At 34.0% G+C, this 16,179-nt stretch overlaps 1 protein-coding gene across 1 annotated transcript in view; it reads left to right on the top strand.

Annotated features, from left to right (window-relative positions):
* tsg101b (tumor susceptibility 101b) overlaps positions 1-15,403 on the top strand; it is an 18,718-nt gene extending 3,315 nt beyond the window's left edge. Inside the window, exons 4-10 of the mRNA XM_056462042.1 lie at positions 369-532; positions 2,341-2,467; positions 3,099-3,159; positions 5,269-5,366; positions 10,678-10,880; positions 13,242-13,481; positions 13,573-15,403. Of these exons, the coding sequence (XP_056318017.1) occupies positions 369-532; positions 2,341-2,467; positions 3,099-3,159; positions 5,269-5,366; positions 10,678-10,880; positions 13,242-13,481; positions 13,573-13,662 (983 nt within the window). The 3' untranslated portion in view covers positions 13,663-15,403. The remainder of the gene's footprint in view (positions 1-368; positions 533-2,340; positions 2,468-3,098; positions 3,160-5,268; positions 5,367-10,677; positions 10,881-13,241; positions 13,482-13,572) is intronic.
* Positions 15,404-16,179: the final 776 nt, after the last annotated feature.

The raw sequence follows: 16,179 nt of genomic DNA, 5'->3' as shown, positions 1-16,179 counted from the left end.
ATCCTCAGACTCGTTAGGGATAGTTCACACACAAAAAAAATCATTTTATCACCCTCAAGTGTAGGTTGTTTCTTATGTGTTGAACACAGAAGAAGATATTTTGAAGAATGTTGCTAACTAGGCAGTTGACCATAGCTACTGACGTCCACTGTAGAAGAAGAAAAAAGGTTATATATAAATATAAATAAAATAATTAAGTTTGTTGAGATCAAATTATCATCTTTTGTGTTCAACATAAAAAAAAAAACTTCAAGTTTGGTTTGGAAACAAATTGAGGGTGTGAAAATGGTGATGGGATTTAGTTTTTGGATGAACTATCCATAAAATTACAAGTGTTGGAACCTTTTTAATACTTGTTTGTTCTATAGGAAACATATACAACATTCCAGTGTGCCTGTGGCTTCTTGACACATATCCCTACAACCCTCCCATCTGCTTTGTCAAACCCACGAGTACCATGATGATAAAAACAGGGAAACATGTTGATGCTAATGGAAAGGTTTACCTTCCATACCTGCACGAGTGGAAGCCTGTGAGTGTATTTTTTTTTAATTATTTCTCTGTCTGTTTAATCAAAGACTGTAGAATACACAAGATGTGTCATTTGTGCAATTTTGAATGGGGAAAAGTGTAACAGTTAATATGGCGAATGAGGCCCCGCCAACTAGTAGCCAGTCATTGATCACTATAGACTGGAGATTCTGCGAGGGAGAACCTCGGACCCAGACGTGTGTTTTACGACAGTTTTGGTGGTCAACAAACACACTTGAATCTCAGTGAATACTTGCTTCACAGACATGAGAAATATATCCAAATAAATCTTGAAATCTCTACTTTTAAATAAACTAGCTACACTTAAAAACAAAAGTTTTTTTGGTTTTGTAATCTGTATGAACCGAACACGAGGTACAGTCCGTCCTGTCAAACGCACATCACATGACAGCAACTACTCAAGCGCCCACAAACTTGTAAACAAAGAGTCGCTGTCGATGCTGGAGGAGATTCACCATCAAGACCAAGATGTGAATTACTTCAGAAGTGCATCACGATCTGACGATCATTATGTAGAGGATGATAATGTGTAACATGGCCATAAATGAGGTTGGTGTCGTGATCTCGTTCTTTTTGAGAGCACATGCACATTAGCTCAGGCAATCTGAAAAAATGCAGAATTTATTTGATGCAAACGTTTAGAAACGAAACTCATGAGATGGTTGTTGCTTCATTTTATTGGTGTTTCTAAATATGTAATGTAAACATAAACCTGGCAAAACGTTTTGGAGAATTTGATGTTTTAGCCGAAGCATACTGCCCGAAAGGCATTTCAAAAATGGCCACAGAGTGAAATGATTTGCCTTAAGTGGTCTTTGGTTTAATTTAGAAGGACATAAACATAGTGCAGCTACTGAAGCTTTTCCCCTCATTGTTGTCCATTAGAGTGCTACGTTTTTTTTAGCAGCTTAGTGAGTGCAGTGCATTTAAAAATAAAAAAAAAGTCCAAATGAACTGGAAGTTGCTGACACTTTTATTTCAGTATGTTGTTGCACTTCCATCTGAAAATGAAAATTGAGAAGGGGCCGTGGTTTTCTTTTTGCGCATTATTTCCTCTAAGCAAACCAATGGTAAGAAGGAATGGTTAAGAATATTGTGGATGAAGATTTTAAATGAAGATTTAGATTTTTGTCCGGTAGATTATCTTTCATTCATGTTCACCCAAAGCAGAGATGTCTAAACGGGGGCCTGTGGGCCAAAGTTGGCCCATCGTAACTTTTGATTTGGCCTGCCATACCATCTGAGAAGACATTGTCATTTGTAATTTAGCGTAACCTTTTATTTGTGAGTTCTATTTTTAAGCTACAAAAAAACAAAAACAAACTTGATTTAAATGTTTCGATTAAATGTTGTAGATGAAGGAAAGTGCAGCTTGACTAGTGTGTTCGGCATTAAACTCTAGAATGTTATGTTATGAATGAAATTCTTCTGTTTCCTTTATAATAGGTTCATTATAATATGGAAAAATATATAATGGATAAGTTAATATGCTTAAAGTAATGTTTTCTATTTATTTTTAAGTTAACAAGGAAATTATTCCTGAGAGCTTTGTAATACAGCTTGATTTACCTTCAGCCCACGGCCCTCAATCAAGTTTGTTTTTTGGCCCTTCATAAGAAAACGTTTGAGCACCCCTGACCTAAAGAGTAACAATAAACATTGAACATTTTGATCATTAAAAACTTCAACAGTTGGGGAAGCACTCACAGCTGAGCGTTTTTTTTTAAGCGCTTTGATGTACGCGTACACTTACCTGTGATTTGTTCGTTTTCATCTTCTCCTCTGTAGCCCCAGTCAGATTTGTATGGACTGATCCAGGTGATGATTGTTGTGTTTGGAGAGGAACCACCAGTTTTTTCAAGGCCCAGCACACAGGCAACTTATCCAGCATTCCCAGCTGCAGGCCCACCTAACAGTGAGTGCAGACCTGAGTCTGTTGGAGTTCACAGTGCAATATTTTGTATCTTATGACGAATGAACCCACTACTAGCTCAGGGATGAAGCTATAATTTCTATGAAAATAGACATCATTAGGTTGTATTTAAAAGATGTCAAATTGGTCATACAAGATTCACTTCTTATTTACTGAAAGAGGAAGTGAAACCAATTTGTGATTTAAGTATACAACACATTTTAGCAGAATGTCCATTTTCAAATGATACCAGACAACAACTTTATTCAAGAAAGGTATTGATGCATATTTTTTTAAGCGTTTCTCCTAGAATAATATTAGACTTTTTATCATACACTGGTAAAAGTTGAAAAGTTATACATAATTGGTAATACTATTGATATTGTATTTATTCTTTATTAATATGTGTATTTTTTTTTCAAGACTGAAGATTCAAATTATTGTATAGGTATTATTAAAATAATACTTTTTGAATTATGTATTTTCCATGAACATAGCATATGGCGTATGAATGTAACATGGCATAAAATCAATTAATCGGTATACACATGGTACCAATGGGTCAATCAATAAATACATAAAGTACTTAAAGTTTTATGTAACCTTTAATAATATATAACTGATTTTTTTCCAGCATCTTACATGCCAACACCCCAAGGCTTGCCTTATAGTCAAGGTCATTCTACCAATCCAGGGTAAGTGCTTTCAGTGTGTCATAAATTTTTATATGGTCAACCAATTCTTACATGCACGTTACAATTCAAAAGTATAATTTTAAAATACTTGACTATTTTAATACAGCAAGGCTAAATTAAATCGATCAGTAACCTAAAATTGTACCATTTTCTTTCATATGTGAATCTAAATCCAATACACACAGTGGGGAAAATAAGTATTGAACACGTCACCATTTTTCTCAGAAAACATATTTCTAAAGGCGCTGTTGACTTGAAATTGTCACCAGATGTTGATAACAACCAAAGACATCCCTATATGCAAAGAAAGCAATATTAATTAGTTTACAAAGTAAGTTATGTGTTATAAAATGAAATGACACAGGAAAAAAGTATTGAACACATGAAGAAAGGGAGTAAAAGCTCAGACTGCAGCTGAAATCTCTCAGTAGTTATTTTGCAACCCTCTGCCCTTCATCATTGTAAATGAATATGAGCTGCTGCAGTCCAACGTCTACATTAGCAGGACAATGAAAATGAAACCAGGGTGGACATTTCAGCAAGACAATGATCCAAAACACAGCTAAGCAAACTCTTAAATGCTTTCAGAGAAAGACAGTCAATCTGTAGAATGGCCCAGCCAATCACCCCGACTTGAATCCAATAGAAAATACAAATTAAAGATCAGATTTGATAGACGAGACCCACAGAACCATCAAGATTTTTACACTCTGTTGAAGTCTGTGAAAAATCACACCTGAGCAATGCATGTGACTTCATTCTCCATATGAGAGTCGTCTTTAAGCTGCCATTACCAAAAAAGCCTTTTATATAAAGCATTAAATACATTTCAGTTGTTCAGGACTTTCTCCTTGTGTCATTTCATTGTTATTACACACAATTTTTTCAGACTTTTTAATTTTTTTTTATATATTTATGTTTGTATTGTTTGGGGTTTTTTTTTTACCAAAATTTGGTTCAACTCCATGTCAACAGCTGCTTTAGAATATTTTGCCATTTAATAAAAAACATGACATGTTGAATACTTTTCCACCCCACTGTATCTGATTTCTTGTCTATATATAAGCACCCTTATCCAATTATCTGCTTATTTCACAATATTTCATTATCGTTATCCATTATGACAGAATATTATTTTATATATGTGCATGTTTAAATGAAGTTTTTCTCTGTCTGCAAGATGTCAAGCAATTGTGAAATATCATGAAAGCATTTTGCAATGAAGAGACTTTTTTTTTTTTTTAAATATTAGCATTAAAAGACATTAGCATGCCTATCATAATACACACAATTGAAAGCAACATAAGTTGTTTCAAATCCTGCTGTGTGGCATACGTTGAATCGAATAGTTTATCGACCCAAATAATACATGGTATAAAATAATCATTACAATATTTACAGAAAATAATAGGAGAAAAAGCATGATTATGTCTTTTAATCACACAACCTGCACATAAACATTAACCAGAATATAACCAGGATTCATGTTGCTTAAAATAATCTTTTAGTGGCGCTTATGCTAGTGTAAATTAAATGACATTTGGCCAGGAAGCCGGGGTTAAACCCCTACTCTTTTTCAAAGGACATCCTGGGATTTATAATGACCACAGAGTCGGGACCTCAGTTTAACGTCTTATTCGAAAGACGGCGGTCACTGAGCAGTATAGAGTCCCCATCAATATACTGAGGCGTTAGGACCCACACAGACCCCGGGTTGAGCGCCATTGTTGGCCTCACTAACACCACTTCCGGCAGCAACCTAGTTTTCCCATGTGGTCTCCCATCGAGGTACTGACCGGGCACAGCCCTGCTTGGCTTCAGTTGGCGAGCATGTGAGACGGCTAGCTTATAATGTTTTGTATATATTTGTATGAACAGGGATACATAAACAACACTTGTGATTCAATGCCTATAAAAGATTTAACTATGCTTAGAGCACTAACAGGTTATCATTAATGTCCATAGTCTGTTGCGTCTGAAGTGAATTTAAATCCCTGAAACAAAATTAAGTGTTTGTCAAAAGATCAAATGTGTGCATAGCTGGGAAATATGTGATTTTTCCATTATGTAGTGAAGTTGTACTATACATTTTTGTCTTCTGTGGGTCAGAGTTTTTCAGGGCTACCCTTATCCTGCAACAGGCTCTGGATACCCCACTACCTCAGGGTCTTCTATGTATAACCCAATGTCTTCAGTCCCTACAGTGGGTGAGTAAATGTCCGTTCCTCCGGTAGATATACCACTGACATCGAAGACATCAATTGTCAATCAAGCATTTCTAATTGTGTATTAGTCTCAAAAATAACTGCAATTGTTTTTGAAAGCTTAGGATTTTTTTTTTAAATGTAGGAATGATGCATTAAATTGATCAAATATGACTGTGAAGACATCATTTTTAAAATATAATAATAATAATAATAATAATAATAATAATGTTAAAAATAACTATTATGAAACAATAATAGTATAAATGAATACCGAAAATAAAAAATATGACTTTCACAAAATATATTAAAAAGTACTATCATTTTAAATGATAGAAATGTTTCTTGATTTGGTTAGGTTCATAATAGAATGGCTGATAATTCATCTTTGTATTTACTGTATTTTGAATGAATTAATGCAGCCTTAATGAGCAGAAGATACATGTCCATTACCAGCCTAATGAAAGAATGTAGCAAGAGTGTTTTTTTGTTTTATTCATTTTATTATTTTAATTTTTTGCAGTCTTTCCTCTTCTTTTTTTAATTATGATGTTTAAATGCTGCATTTTAGTGACATTTTATGCACTAGTTTGAGCTGAATTAGTTTACCTGCTGGTATCATAATGGGCATGCTTTTTACTGCACCATAAATGTTTTACTACAGTGTTGTCGAGTGGCTTACTATACTTTACTACTGAAGCATTTTTTTGCAAATGTGCATTTAAACTGTAAGTTTTATAATATATTTATTAATATATTTTTATTTGAATATTAATACATATGAATGTTTATATTATATTTATAATATGTTTTATAAATGTTATGAGATTAGATTAAATCTAGCATTTTGAATAAAGAAATATAATATGTTGAGGGGAAATACTTGTGTACAGTACTTGGCAAATGGATTAGACCAGCTATCATAAGAGAAATATTTTAAGAATCTGTTCAAAAATTAAAAATGTAAAACTGTTAAACTCTTAAAAAAGAAAACCGTAATAATAAAGTGCTTCAGGATTTTTGTTCAGCCTCTCTTGTAAAAAAGCAATAAATAAATAAAACTGATAATCCTAATTTTATTATGGCATTAAAATAAACGTATAAATAAACTGGTTTTGGTGTTTATTTTTTATTGTTAATTTTGTTCCAAAAAAAGCTTAAATTTAAGAATAAAGTTAAGAATATTTTTCTTTTTTTAACAACATCACAGAAGTGAAAGACGACTTCTATTATTGATCGTGTCTCAGGTAGATTACAAGGTGTTTTCTTGTGTGGATAATGGTCTCATGAAAAATAGTTGCTTGCATTTGCTGAAGTCAAAAACAGGGATGTTGATGGGAATAGTGTGAGTGAAGCCGGCAGAGATTCCATTTGGTCTTAAAGCTTTCGTCAAACAGTTATTTTCACAATTAGTGATTGCATAGCAGTCAAAAAACAGGACAAGGGAGGTCAGGCTACAATTGATTGGGGTAATGTTAAATGAGTCTGAGGATATCTTTTTGGCTAAATTAAATTAGAATTAAAATATAATAAAAAATGTATGATCTTTTTTCTTTTTTCTCTCAGTTTGAATACCAAACTTAATCCTCACTGCAGTTAAGAAGTTTACAATGATAATAAAGCTTGATAAAGAGCCCCTATTTTGCATTTTAAAAGGTCCTATTTTGTCTCCAACAACAGGCTGATATGTATGCAAGCTCAAAAAATACTTTTATTGTCTTATGCATTTATTTTTGTTATATTAATTATCCCAACTACTCCCATATGATTTGTTCAGCAAAGCATTTGTTTCCAAACCCCTCCTTTGCGTAAGGCAAATCTGCACTGATTGGTCTGATGACCCAGTCTGTTGTGATTGGTCGACTGCGTTCAGTGCGAGACAGAGAAAAACGCCGTCCATAGTTATGGAGTAGCACAGAGTATGTGAGAGCCCAATGCAGGAATGCATTAAAACAATGCAGTTAAACAGCATATTACTCCACTCTTAAACCTAAACCCAAATAATAACAACAACACATTCAGTATTAATCCACACAGTGGCAAAAATCGAGCTATTTTGAAAATTATCTGCATCGTGCGTGTTAGGAAGAGCTGATGGTGGACATAACAACAAACAGCAGGAGATCGAGAGCACAAAACACATTTAAATCTGTAAAGGAAGAAGCACGCGTCACGTTTTCAACGTGGTTTTGGACGCAATATGTGACTAGCCCCATAAAGAATTAACCTGAGAGAAGCATTAAAAGCATTGATCTATAATGGATACATAATTGCAAGCCGCGCAGGGCAATTACAAGTTACACGCACTTGTAACTTGTAAGTTACAACACTCAATTAAACACATATTTTGCAAACTACACAAAACGAGGCAACAATTTTAATTACACTCACATGTTACGTCCTGAGGAAGACGAAACTGGTCCATATCAACTGTAACAGTTACTGACAAATTCCCTGTCAAAGTCTGACAAAGTCCCATGCATAATCTCTGCTGCTCCTTCCTTAAATAGCAAATGACCGATGAATCCCGTTTTGCAGCATAGGTTATTGTATTAAAAATCTGAAAAATGACAGGAACAAACACAGCACTAAGTTGGCCATATTGTGATGTTGTTGTGAAAATTAACTTCAACCTTTTATTGCCAGCAGCTGAATCTCCATCTGTCAGTGATTGTCGTCTTCGTGTCATGATCAGTCCTGTGATTTCCCCGCGCTCCGCTAGTGTCTGAAGGGAAAGGCGAGTTCAGGTTTTACCGGAACTGGAACTTCATATTTGAAGATGTACCGTATCGATGTTGGCGCGTTCAGGCAAAAGATTAAAACCCAACATGATTAATTTATTAGACTCTGAGTTGACTATTTCGTTAAAGAATCAATAGTTCACGGTGCACTTTCAGATTTAAACCTCAGCTGGATGTTTTCATTCACTGCATGGAAGGTAATTTTCAAAAACCCATAATAGAGGCTCTTTAATACTTTATAATGATTATGAAAGAACTTCAAATGTTTTGTTTTGTCCCTTTGCAAAGCAAATATCATATATAAACCTAATTCCAATCAGTTCAAATCATGTTTCTTTAACAGCTTTAACACAACTCCACCAGCGGTACCATTTTCAATGAGCACCAACTGTACGTGACCTAACAATAAAATAGACAAATTCTGAACTTTAGTGTGAGTCAGAGAAAGAAGCTGTGTACAGTAAACTGCATTTTTGAGCATGTTTGCATGCGCTCCAATACATTGATAACTCTTAAAAAAATCAGCTAATTAAAATGACATGTCTTGGTTTCATGCGATCTAATAAACTGGGGATGCAAGCAGACCAAGTTTACAAGTCTTCATACAAAAATAGGTCCCAGTAGTGATATCAAAGCATATTACTCAAACATCTAACTCAAATTATTTTACTTGCTATGTCCAGGCCCGGATTAAGACTTCAGGGGCCCCTGGGCACATTGTCTTGTAAGGCCCCCTACCCGGCCGCACCCCTATAGTTGAATTAAAAAATAAGAATAATATAATACTTTTTTAATAAAATGAATCTATAATTTGTATAATTTAAATAAACGATATATAGCACATATGTTTATAGTCTACAAAGATGTAACTTATTTTTTAAAGCATTAAAAAGCAAATACTAATAAAACTAGTGAAAAAAAAAATATATATATATGTATATATGTATGTATATATATATATATGTATATGTATATATATATATATATATATATATATATATATATATATATATATATATATATATATATATATATATATATATACAAACATATAAAGTATATTATTGCCATGGCATATACCACACAATGCCTCTCCAATCCAGTTCTATGAATCTGAGTCTTTCATAATACACACTTATTAATGATTTACTGTCTCTCTCCTTCTCTTCCTCTATTTTCTGTACTCTCCTCATGATTAAAAGCAGGAAAACAGCATAGATCAGCTCGATTATAAACCTACAAGTATCCGAAATCACACACACTATACCTCTTCTCTCCTGTCTCTCTCCTCTTCATGGCCTTTCTCTCTCTCTTTCTGTCTGTCTCTCTGACACGATGAATCCTGTCCGCGCTGCGCTGCCGTTAGCCTCCTGGTCATTTTACTCATCTAACGTTACTTTAACGTCTTCTGTACCCTCATTGATGACCAACAAAGTTTGGAAAAGGGCGACTAACATTGTAGATACAAATCAATTATATTAAGATGTTGCTAATGTTTAACACCAGGTGGAAAATAACTGTTTATAGAATATTATACACATATGAAATAGGCTAAACATTATTAAAAACCCACGAGGCAATTGTGACTTTATATCATGTTTCCTTCCTATTAAAAATAAATATATTTCCAATCTGAAATGTAATGGGGAGAGATAAAGTAGCACGACTTCAGCAGATGGTGGATTCGAACCCGGTTAATGCCGCATATTTAAAGTCACAGCGAAAAGTAGCAGACATACATGCAGTCATTTTGACCTGTATGGTAATTAAAGGTAGAAATGCTCAGTTCTTTACTGTTTTGTAATTTAAGAAATAACAATGTTAGAAAGGAATACACAGATATTCAGGAAACGTCAGGGTGTTATAGATATGTTAGTTTTATTTCAAAGATTTATTAAATTACAAAAATTAAAAACTCTCTGTGTATTAATCCACTTGAACCTTGCCGATGAGCGATTGTTATGCTGATGCATCAGCTGATTGACGAGGTTTTTAAATGCTTCCTTGAAAGCTTGAAACGCTGTCAGTGATGTAATAAGCACACAAGCAGTGTTCAGCTTATTCGGACGACTCCTCCCTCAACATTTCATTGGCTGTGGTTTGGTAGCTTGACTGAGCTGTTGGGGAATTAGTTGTTGTCAGATTTTGTAGTGTGTGACCCCCCTCTTGTGGATCATTTACGTAGTGTCGCGTAGTGTGAACACAGAGATTAAAAGACACAAAATCAAGTCGTGTAGTGTGAACAACACAGCGATTTACTGATGTTTAAAATCCTGTAGATTGAACTAGGCATTACCTGACTCGGGTAAAGTCAGCCTCCCTTTTCACTCCACTCCGAAGCCCCAGCTGGCCCTCTTTGGCCCTAGGTATTCGGCGGGCCGAAAAAGGCCGGCCACTGGCCCCGAGAAAGCCCGCTTTGGCGCGATCAGGCCCCAGCAGTGACAGTGGAAACGCCCTGGCTCGCTTGCTTTAGGCGCGATAGTGTAAACGCGGCTATTGACATGACTGTCACATTTTCTGCTTTGTTAAAAATAATCAGGTTAAGAACGTGAATCTCATTGTTGCTGTTTCAGGACCCTCACGTGATGGCACCATCGGGGAGGACACAATCCGCGCCTCTTTGGTGTCTGCGGTTAGTGACAAGCTGCGACGACGAATGAAAGAAGAGATGGACGGAGCACAGGCAGAGCTGGATGCCCTGAAGAGGACAGAGGAGGACCTGAAGAGAGGCCATCAGAAGCTGGAGGACATGGTGACCAAACTAGACGTGGAGATGGTACTGGACATTACTGAAAGTAGTCATTTGTGATTGTAGGGGTGAATAGGGCACAGATAGTTATAATACATATATTTGATTTATACATTTACACACATAACATAGCATAACAAAAAAAGCTAGGTCAATATTTTAGGTCAATATTTTTAGCAATATGTTTTTCCGATGATCTACTACAGAACAAACCACTGTTATACAATCATTTGCCTAACTTACCCCAAGTGTAGTAAAATATTATGTACTCTCATTTTATCAGAGATAAAATAAGTCAGTTATTAGAAATGACTTATTAAAACTATTATGTTTAGAAATGTGTTGAAAAACTTTTCTCACCGTTAAACAGAAATTGGAGGAAAATAGGGGGCTAATAATTCAGGGGAGCTAATAATTCTGACTTCAACTATATTTGTATATATATTATTTTATTTATTTATTTTATATGTTTTTTGAAGATATCATTGAACTTTTAGAAAATGATGCAAATCTGCTATTATTCAATATCCATTCATAGACCGTTCTTTAATGCTTTGCTAGCAAGCAGAAGACACTAACTAGGTTTAAATTGTGATCGTTCAGATAGGAAACATGGTAATATTTCACTACAATGTGCCCACTGTTGTTAGAAACAAGCTATTCTATGCCATTAGCACTTGGTCTTTTTTTCCTGAATTAGTCTTTAAATATACAGCTGAAATAAGAATTATTAGCCCCGCTGAATTATTAGCCCCCTTTTTATTTTCCCCAATTTCTGTTTAACGGAGAGAAGATTTTTTTCAACACATTTCTAAACATAATAGTTTTAATAACTCATTTCTAATAACTGATTTATTTTATCTTTGCCATGATGACAGTAAATAATATTTGACTAGATATTTTTCAAGACAGCTTTTATACAGCTTAAAGTGGCGTTTTAAGGCTTAACTAGGTTAATTAGGTTAACTAGGCAGGTTAGGTTAATTAGGCAAGTTACTGTATAACGATGGTTTGTTCTGTAGACTAGCCAAAAAAAAAAACGCTTAAAGCGGCTAATAATTTTGACCTTAAAAATTATTTTTTTTTAATTAAAAACTGCTTTTATTCTAGCCAAATTAAAACAAATAAGACTTTCTCCAGAAGAAAAAATATTATCAGACATACTGTGAAAATTTCCTTGCTCTGTTAAATTTTTTTTGGGAAATATTTAAAAAAAATAAATAAATCAAAGGGGGCTATTAATTCTGACTTCAACTATATATATATATATATATATATATATATATATATATATATATATATATATATATATATATATATATATATATATATATATATATATATATATATATATATATATTGAAATTGTTGCAAATTTATTAAAAAACTGAAAAATCACATGTAAATAAGTATTCACAGTCTTTGCCGTGAAGCTCTAAATTGAGCTCAGGTACATTCTGTTTCCACTGAATCATTCTTGAGATGTTTCAGCAGCTTAATTGGAGTTCACCTGTGGTAAATTGAGCACAGTGGCCTCCATCATTCGTAAGTGGAAGATGTTTGGAACCACCAGGACTCTTCCTAGACCTGGCTGGCCATCTAAGCTGAGTGATGGGGGGAGAAGTAGTCAGGGAGAGGTGATCAATAACCCGATGGTCACTCTGTCTAAACTCCAGCGTTCTTCTGTGGAGAGAGGAGAACTTTACAAAAGGACAACCATCTGTGCCGCAATCCACCAATCAGGCCTGTATGGTAGAGTGGCCAGACGGAAACCACTCCCCACCTGGTCTAAAGAACTGTCAGACCATAAGAAACAAAATTCTCCCGTCTGATGAGACTAAAAGTGAACTCTTTGGAGTAAATGCCAGGTGTTACGTTTGGAGAAAACCAGGCACCGTTCATCGCCAGGCTAATACCATACCTACAGTATTGGTGGTGGCAGCATCATGCTGTGGTGATGTTTTTCAGCAGCAGGAACTGGAAGTCTAGTCAGGATAGAGGGAAAGATGAATGCAGCAATGTACAGAGACATCCTGAATGAAAACCTGCTTCAGAGTGCTCTTGACCTCAGACTGGGGCGACGGTTCATCTTCCAATAGGACAATGACCCAAAGCACACTGCCAAAATATCAATGGAGTGGCTTCACAACAACTATGTGAATGTCCTTGAGTGGCCCAGCCAGAGCCCAGATCTAAATCCTATTGAACATCTTTGGAGAGATCTGAAAATGTCTGTACACTTATAGAGCTTATGTGATTTTGTGATTTTATGTGAAATGTGATGTGTATGCATATATATATATATATATATATATATATATATATATATATATATATATATATATATATATATTTATATATATTCAAGCTCTGTCCTCTGAATTGCAGGCTGAAGTGGACATAAACATCGACCGCCTTAAGCAGAAAGATGAGGAGTTGACTGCTGCGCTAGAAAGAATGGAGGATCAGGCTGAGAATAATGACATTGATGATGTGATCGTACCCACTGCTCCCCTTTATAAGCAGATTCTCAACCTCTACGCCGAGGAAAACGCCATAGAGGACACTATTTTCTACTTGGGGGAAGCGTTACGCAGAGGTGTCATTGATTTAGATGTCTTCCTCAAGGTTTGTTTTTTACTATTGTCCTGTTTAAGTTACACGTGACATTACACAGGATACATTAACACCGAATATTGTGTTGTGTGTTTGTGTGCAGCATGTGCGCCTTCTCTCCAGAAAACAGTTCCAGCTGCGAGCTTTGATGCAGAAGGCCCGGAAAATAGCAGGCCTGAGTGACCTGTACTGACCTGCCATCGAAATAATTTTCCTTCTCAGCTTTACCACGTGAGGTGTATCACAAGAGCCCTGCAGCTTATAGAAGTACAGAATGCCGGGGATCCTCCTATTCAAGATGGTAAACTAACTATAAGTCTTTAGAAGTACTTTGTAATGTAACTTTAATATAGTCAAGACCAAAATTTCTGTGAAACCTAGAGATTTTTGAAGTTTACATTGACATAATTATTATTATTGTTATTATTATTGTTATTATTATTATTATTGTTGTTAACAGACTGCCTTGAATATCTTAATTATGCAAAAAATATATAAAGTGACCTTAAAGGAACACTCCACTTATTTTGGTCATAGGCTTATTTTACAAGTCCTCTAGAGTTGACTTTTTTTTTTTGACCATTAGCATAAATCATTGACTCAGATTAGACGATTAGCATCACACTTAAAAAAATGTAAAAAATTTAACCTTGAAAACATTTAAAGCTTGATTTTTCTGTAGTGACATTGTGCAGTAATACCAATGGAAAAGGTAGCTAGTTTCTAGGTTGATATGCCTAGGAACTACACTCTCATTCTTGCGTAATAATGATCGCAATGATTTTCTGCAGCACCGGAAATAGTCGCCAGCTGGGTAAATGGGTAACAGAGGTGCGTAATTGTACAGCAGCAAAATCTCTTGATTATTACATCAGAATGAGAGTATAGTTCCACATATCAGCCTAGAAAATAGCAGCTTTTCATCTGATGGTGTTAGTACACTATGTAACTACAGAAGAGTCAAGCTTTCAAAATATTGAAAGTCTTTATTTATTTTTATTTTTTTAGCAAAATGCTAATGGTCTAATCCGATTCAATGATTTATGCTAAGCTAAGCTAAAAGTGCTTCAGCCATACCCAAAGATTGGCTGAATGGATTAAAAAATGGTAAAAACCCAAGTATTTTACTATAGGAGACTTGTAAAATAAGCATATTCCCCGCCAAAAAATGTGTGGGGTTCTTTAAAATGTTCACCGATGGAAACAATTAAAAATCAAATGGTTGCGAGGGACATTTTTGCTCGGTTAAAGAGTTTAACATAGCCTTATATAATCATTGATCATTGCACTTTTTGTCACTTGTGCCTTATGTTCTTCTAAAGTGTCTTTTCATATAAAGGGCAAACGGAAAGAAGTTTAGAAATGGCATTAAAAATGCTCAGCCTGAATGTTAGTCTTATTTTTATACTGTCTAATCTCCATATATGTGCCTGTAGTGAAACAAGTCTCTGATTATATTATGAAATGAGCGCTTTGTTTTAGTAAATCTTCATTAACATCTCAGAATCTGAATGCTTTATTAACACTCTTGCAGTTATGCTTGTGATTTATGAAGGTGTTGTCAATCATAGACATTATTATTTACAGTTGTTACATGGGGAGTTTAAATGAATGTACTTGGCATATTCTTTCATGCAGATTTAATGACAAGAATATTATGTAGACATCTTTCGATTGAACTTGTATTTCTGTTTAGGAAGTTATAAAACCACAGATGAAGGGAACTTTTTTTGCTAAGATACTTTAAGTCTTGTTTAATTGATGTTGTTTGCTTAATTATTACTGCTTTGTAATCCTGTGTTAACGTTTTGCTTACAATCAAGAAAAGAAGGGAAATCATTGTTCAGCATGTCCTGGTGTTATGGGGTATTTAAGAAACTAACATCTGAAATAAACTCTAATAAATATAACTGAAATAAAACTCTTAAATCTGATCTCTTATAATGTCTGTGAAGTACAGCAGTGTAAATGGTTTCAAATTCATTTATTTTTGTTTTTGTTTAATTTTATTTCTTTAATTATTATTAATAATGATTATATTCTTATATATATATATATATATATATATATATATATATATATATATATATATATATATATATATATATATATATATATATATACATATACATATATATATATATATATATATATACATATACATATATATTTTTTTATATATCAATAGTATCATAATTATATATTACACTTATTGATATCTATTATAATTATTGAAATTTATCAGTATGTATTTTTTCTGTAATTTGTCGAGAATATTATAATAATAATAATGATGATAATAATTTGAACAGTTTCATAATTGCCAGTGAATTGTTTTCCCATGCAAGTAATTGGGCTGTTTCATTCGTTCGTTCGTTCATTTGTTTATTTATTTATTTGTTCTTTCTTTTTCTTTCTTTCTTCCTTTCTTTCTTCTTTCCTTTCTTTCTTTTTTTCTTTCTTTCTTTCTCTCTTGCTTTTTTTCTTGCTTGCTTGCTTTCTTTCTCTCTACTTTCTTTCTTTCTTTCTTTCTTTTTTTCTTTCTTTCTTCTTTCCTTTCTTTCTTTCTTTCTTTCTTTCTCTCTTCTTCTTTCTTTCTTTCTTTCTTTCTCTCTTCTTTCTTTCTTTCTTGCTTTCTTTCTTTTTTCTTCTTTTCTTTCTTTCTTCTTTTCTTTCTTTCTTTCTTTCTTTCTTTCTTTCTTTCTTTCTT

Source organism: Danio aesculapii, chromosome 7, assembly GCF_903798145.1.
Source record: "Danio aesculapii chromosome 7, fDanAes4.1, whole genome shotgun sequence".
Classification (NCBI taxonomy): domain Eukaryota; kingdom Metazoa; phylum Chordata; class Actinopteri; order Cypriniformes; family Danionidae; genus Danio; species Danio aesculapii.
This window is presented reverse-complemented; position numbering and strand designations above follow the sequence as displayed.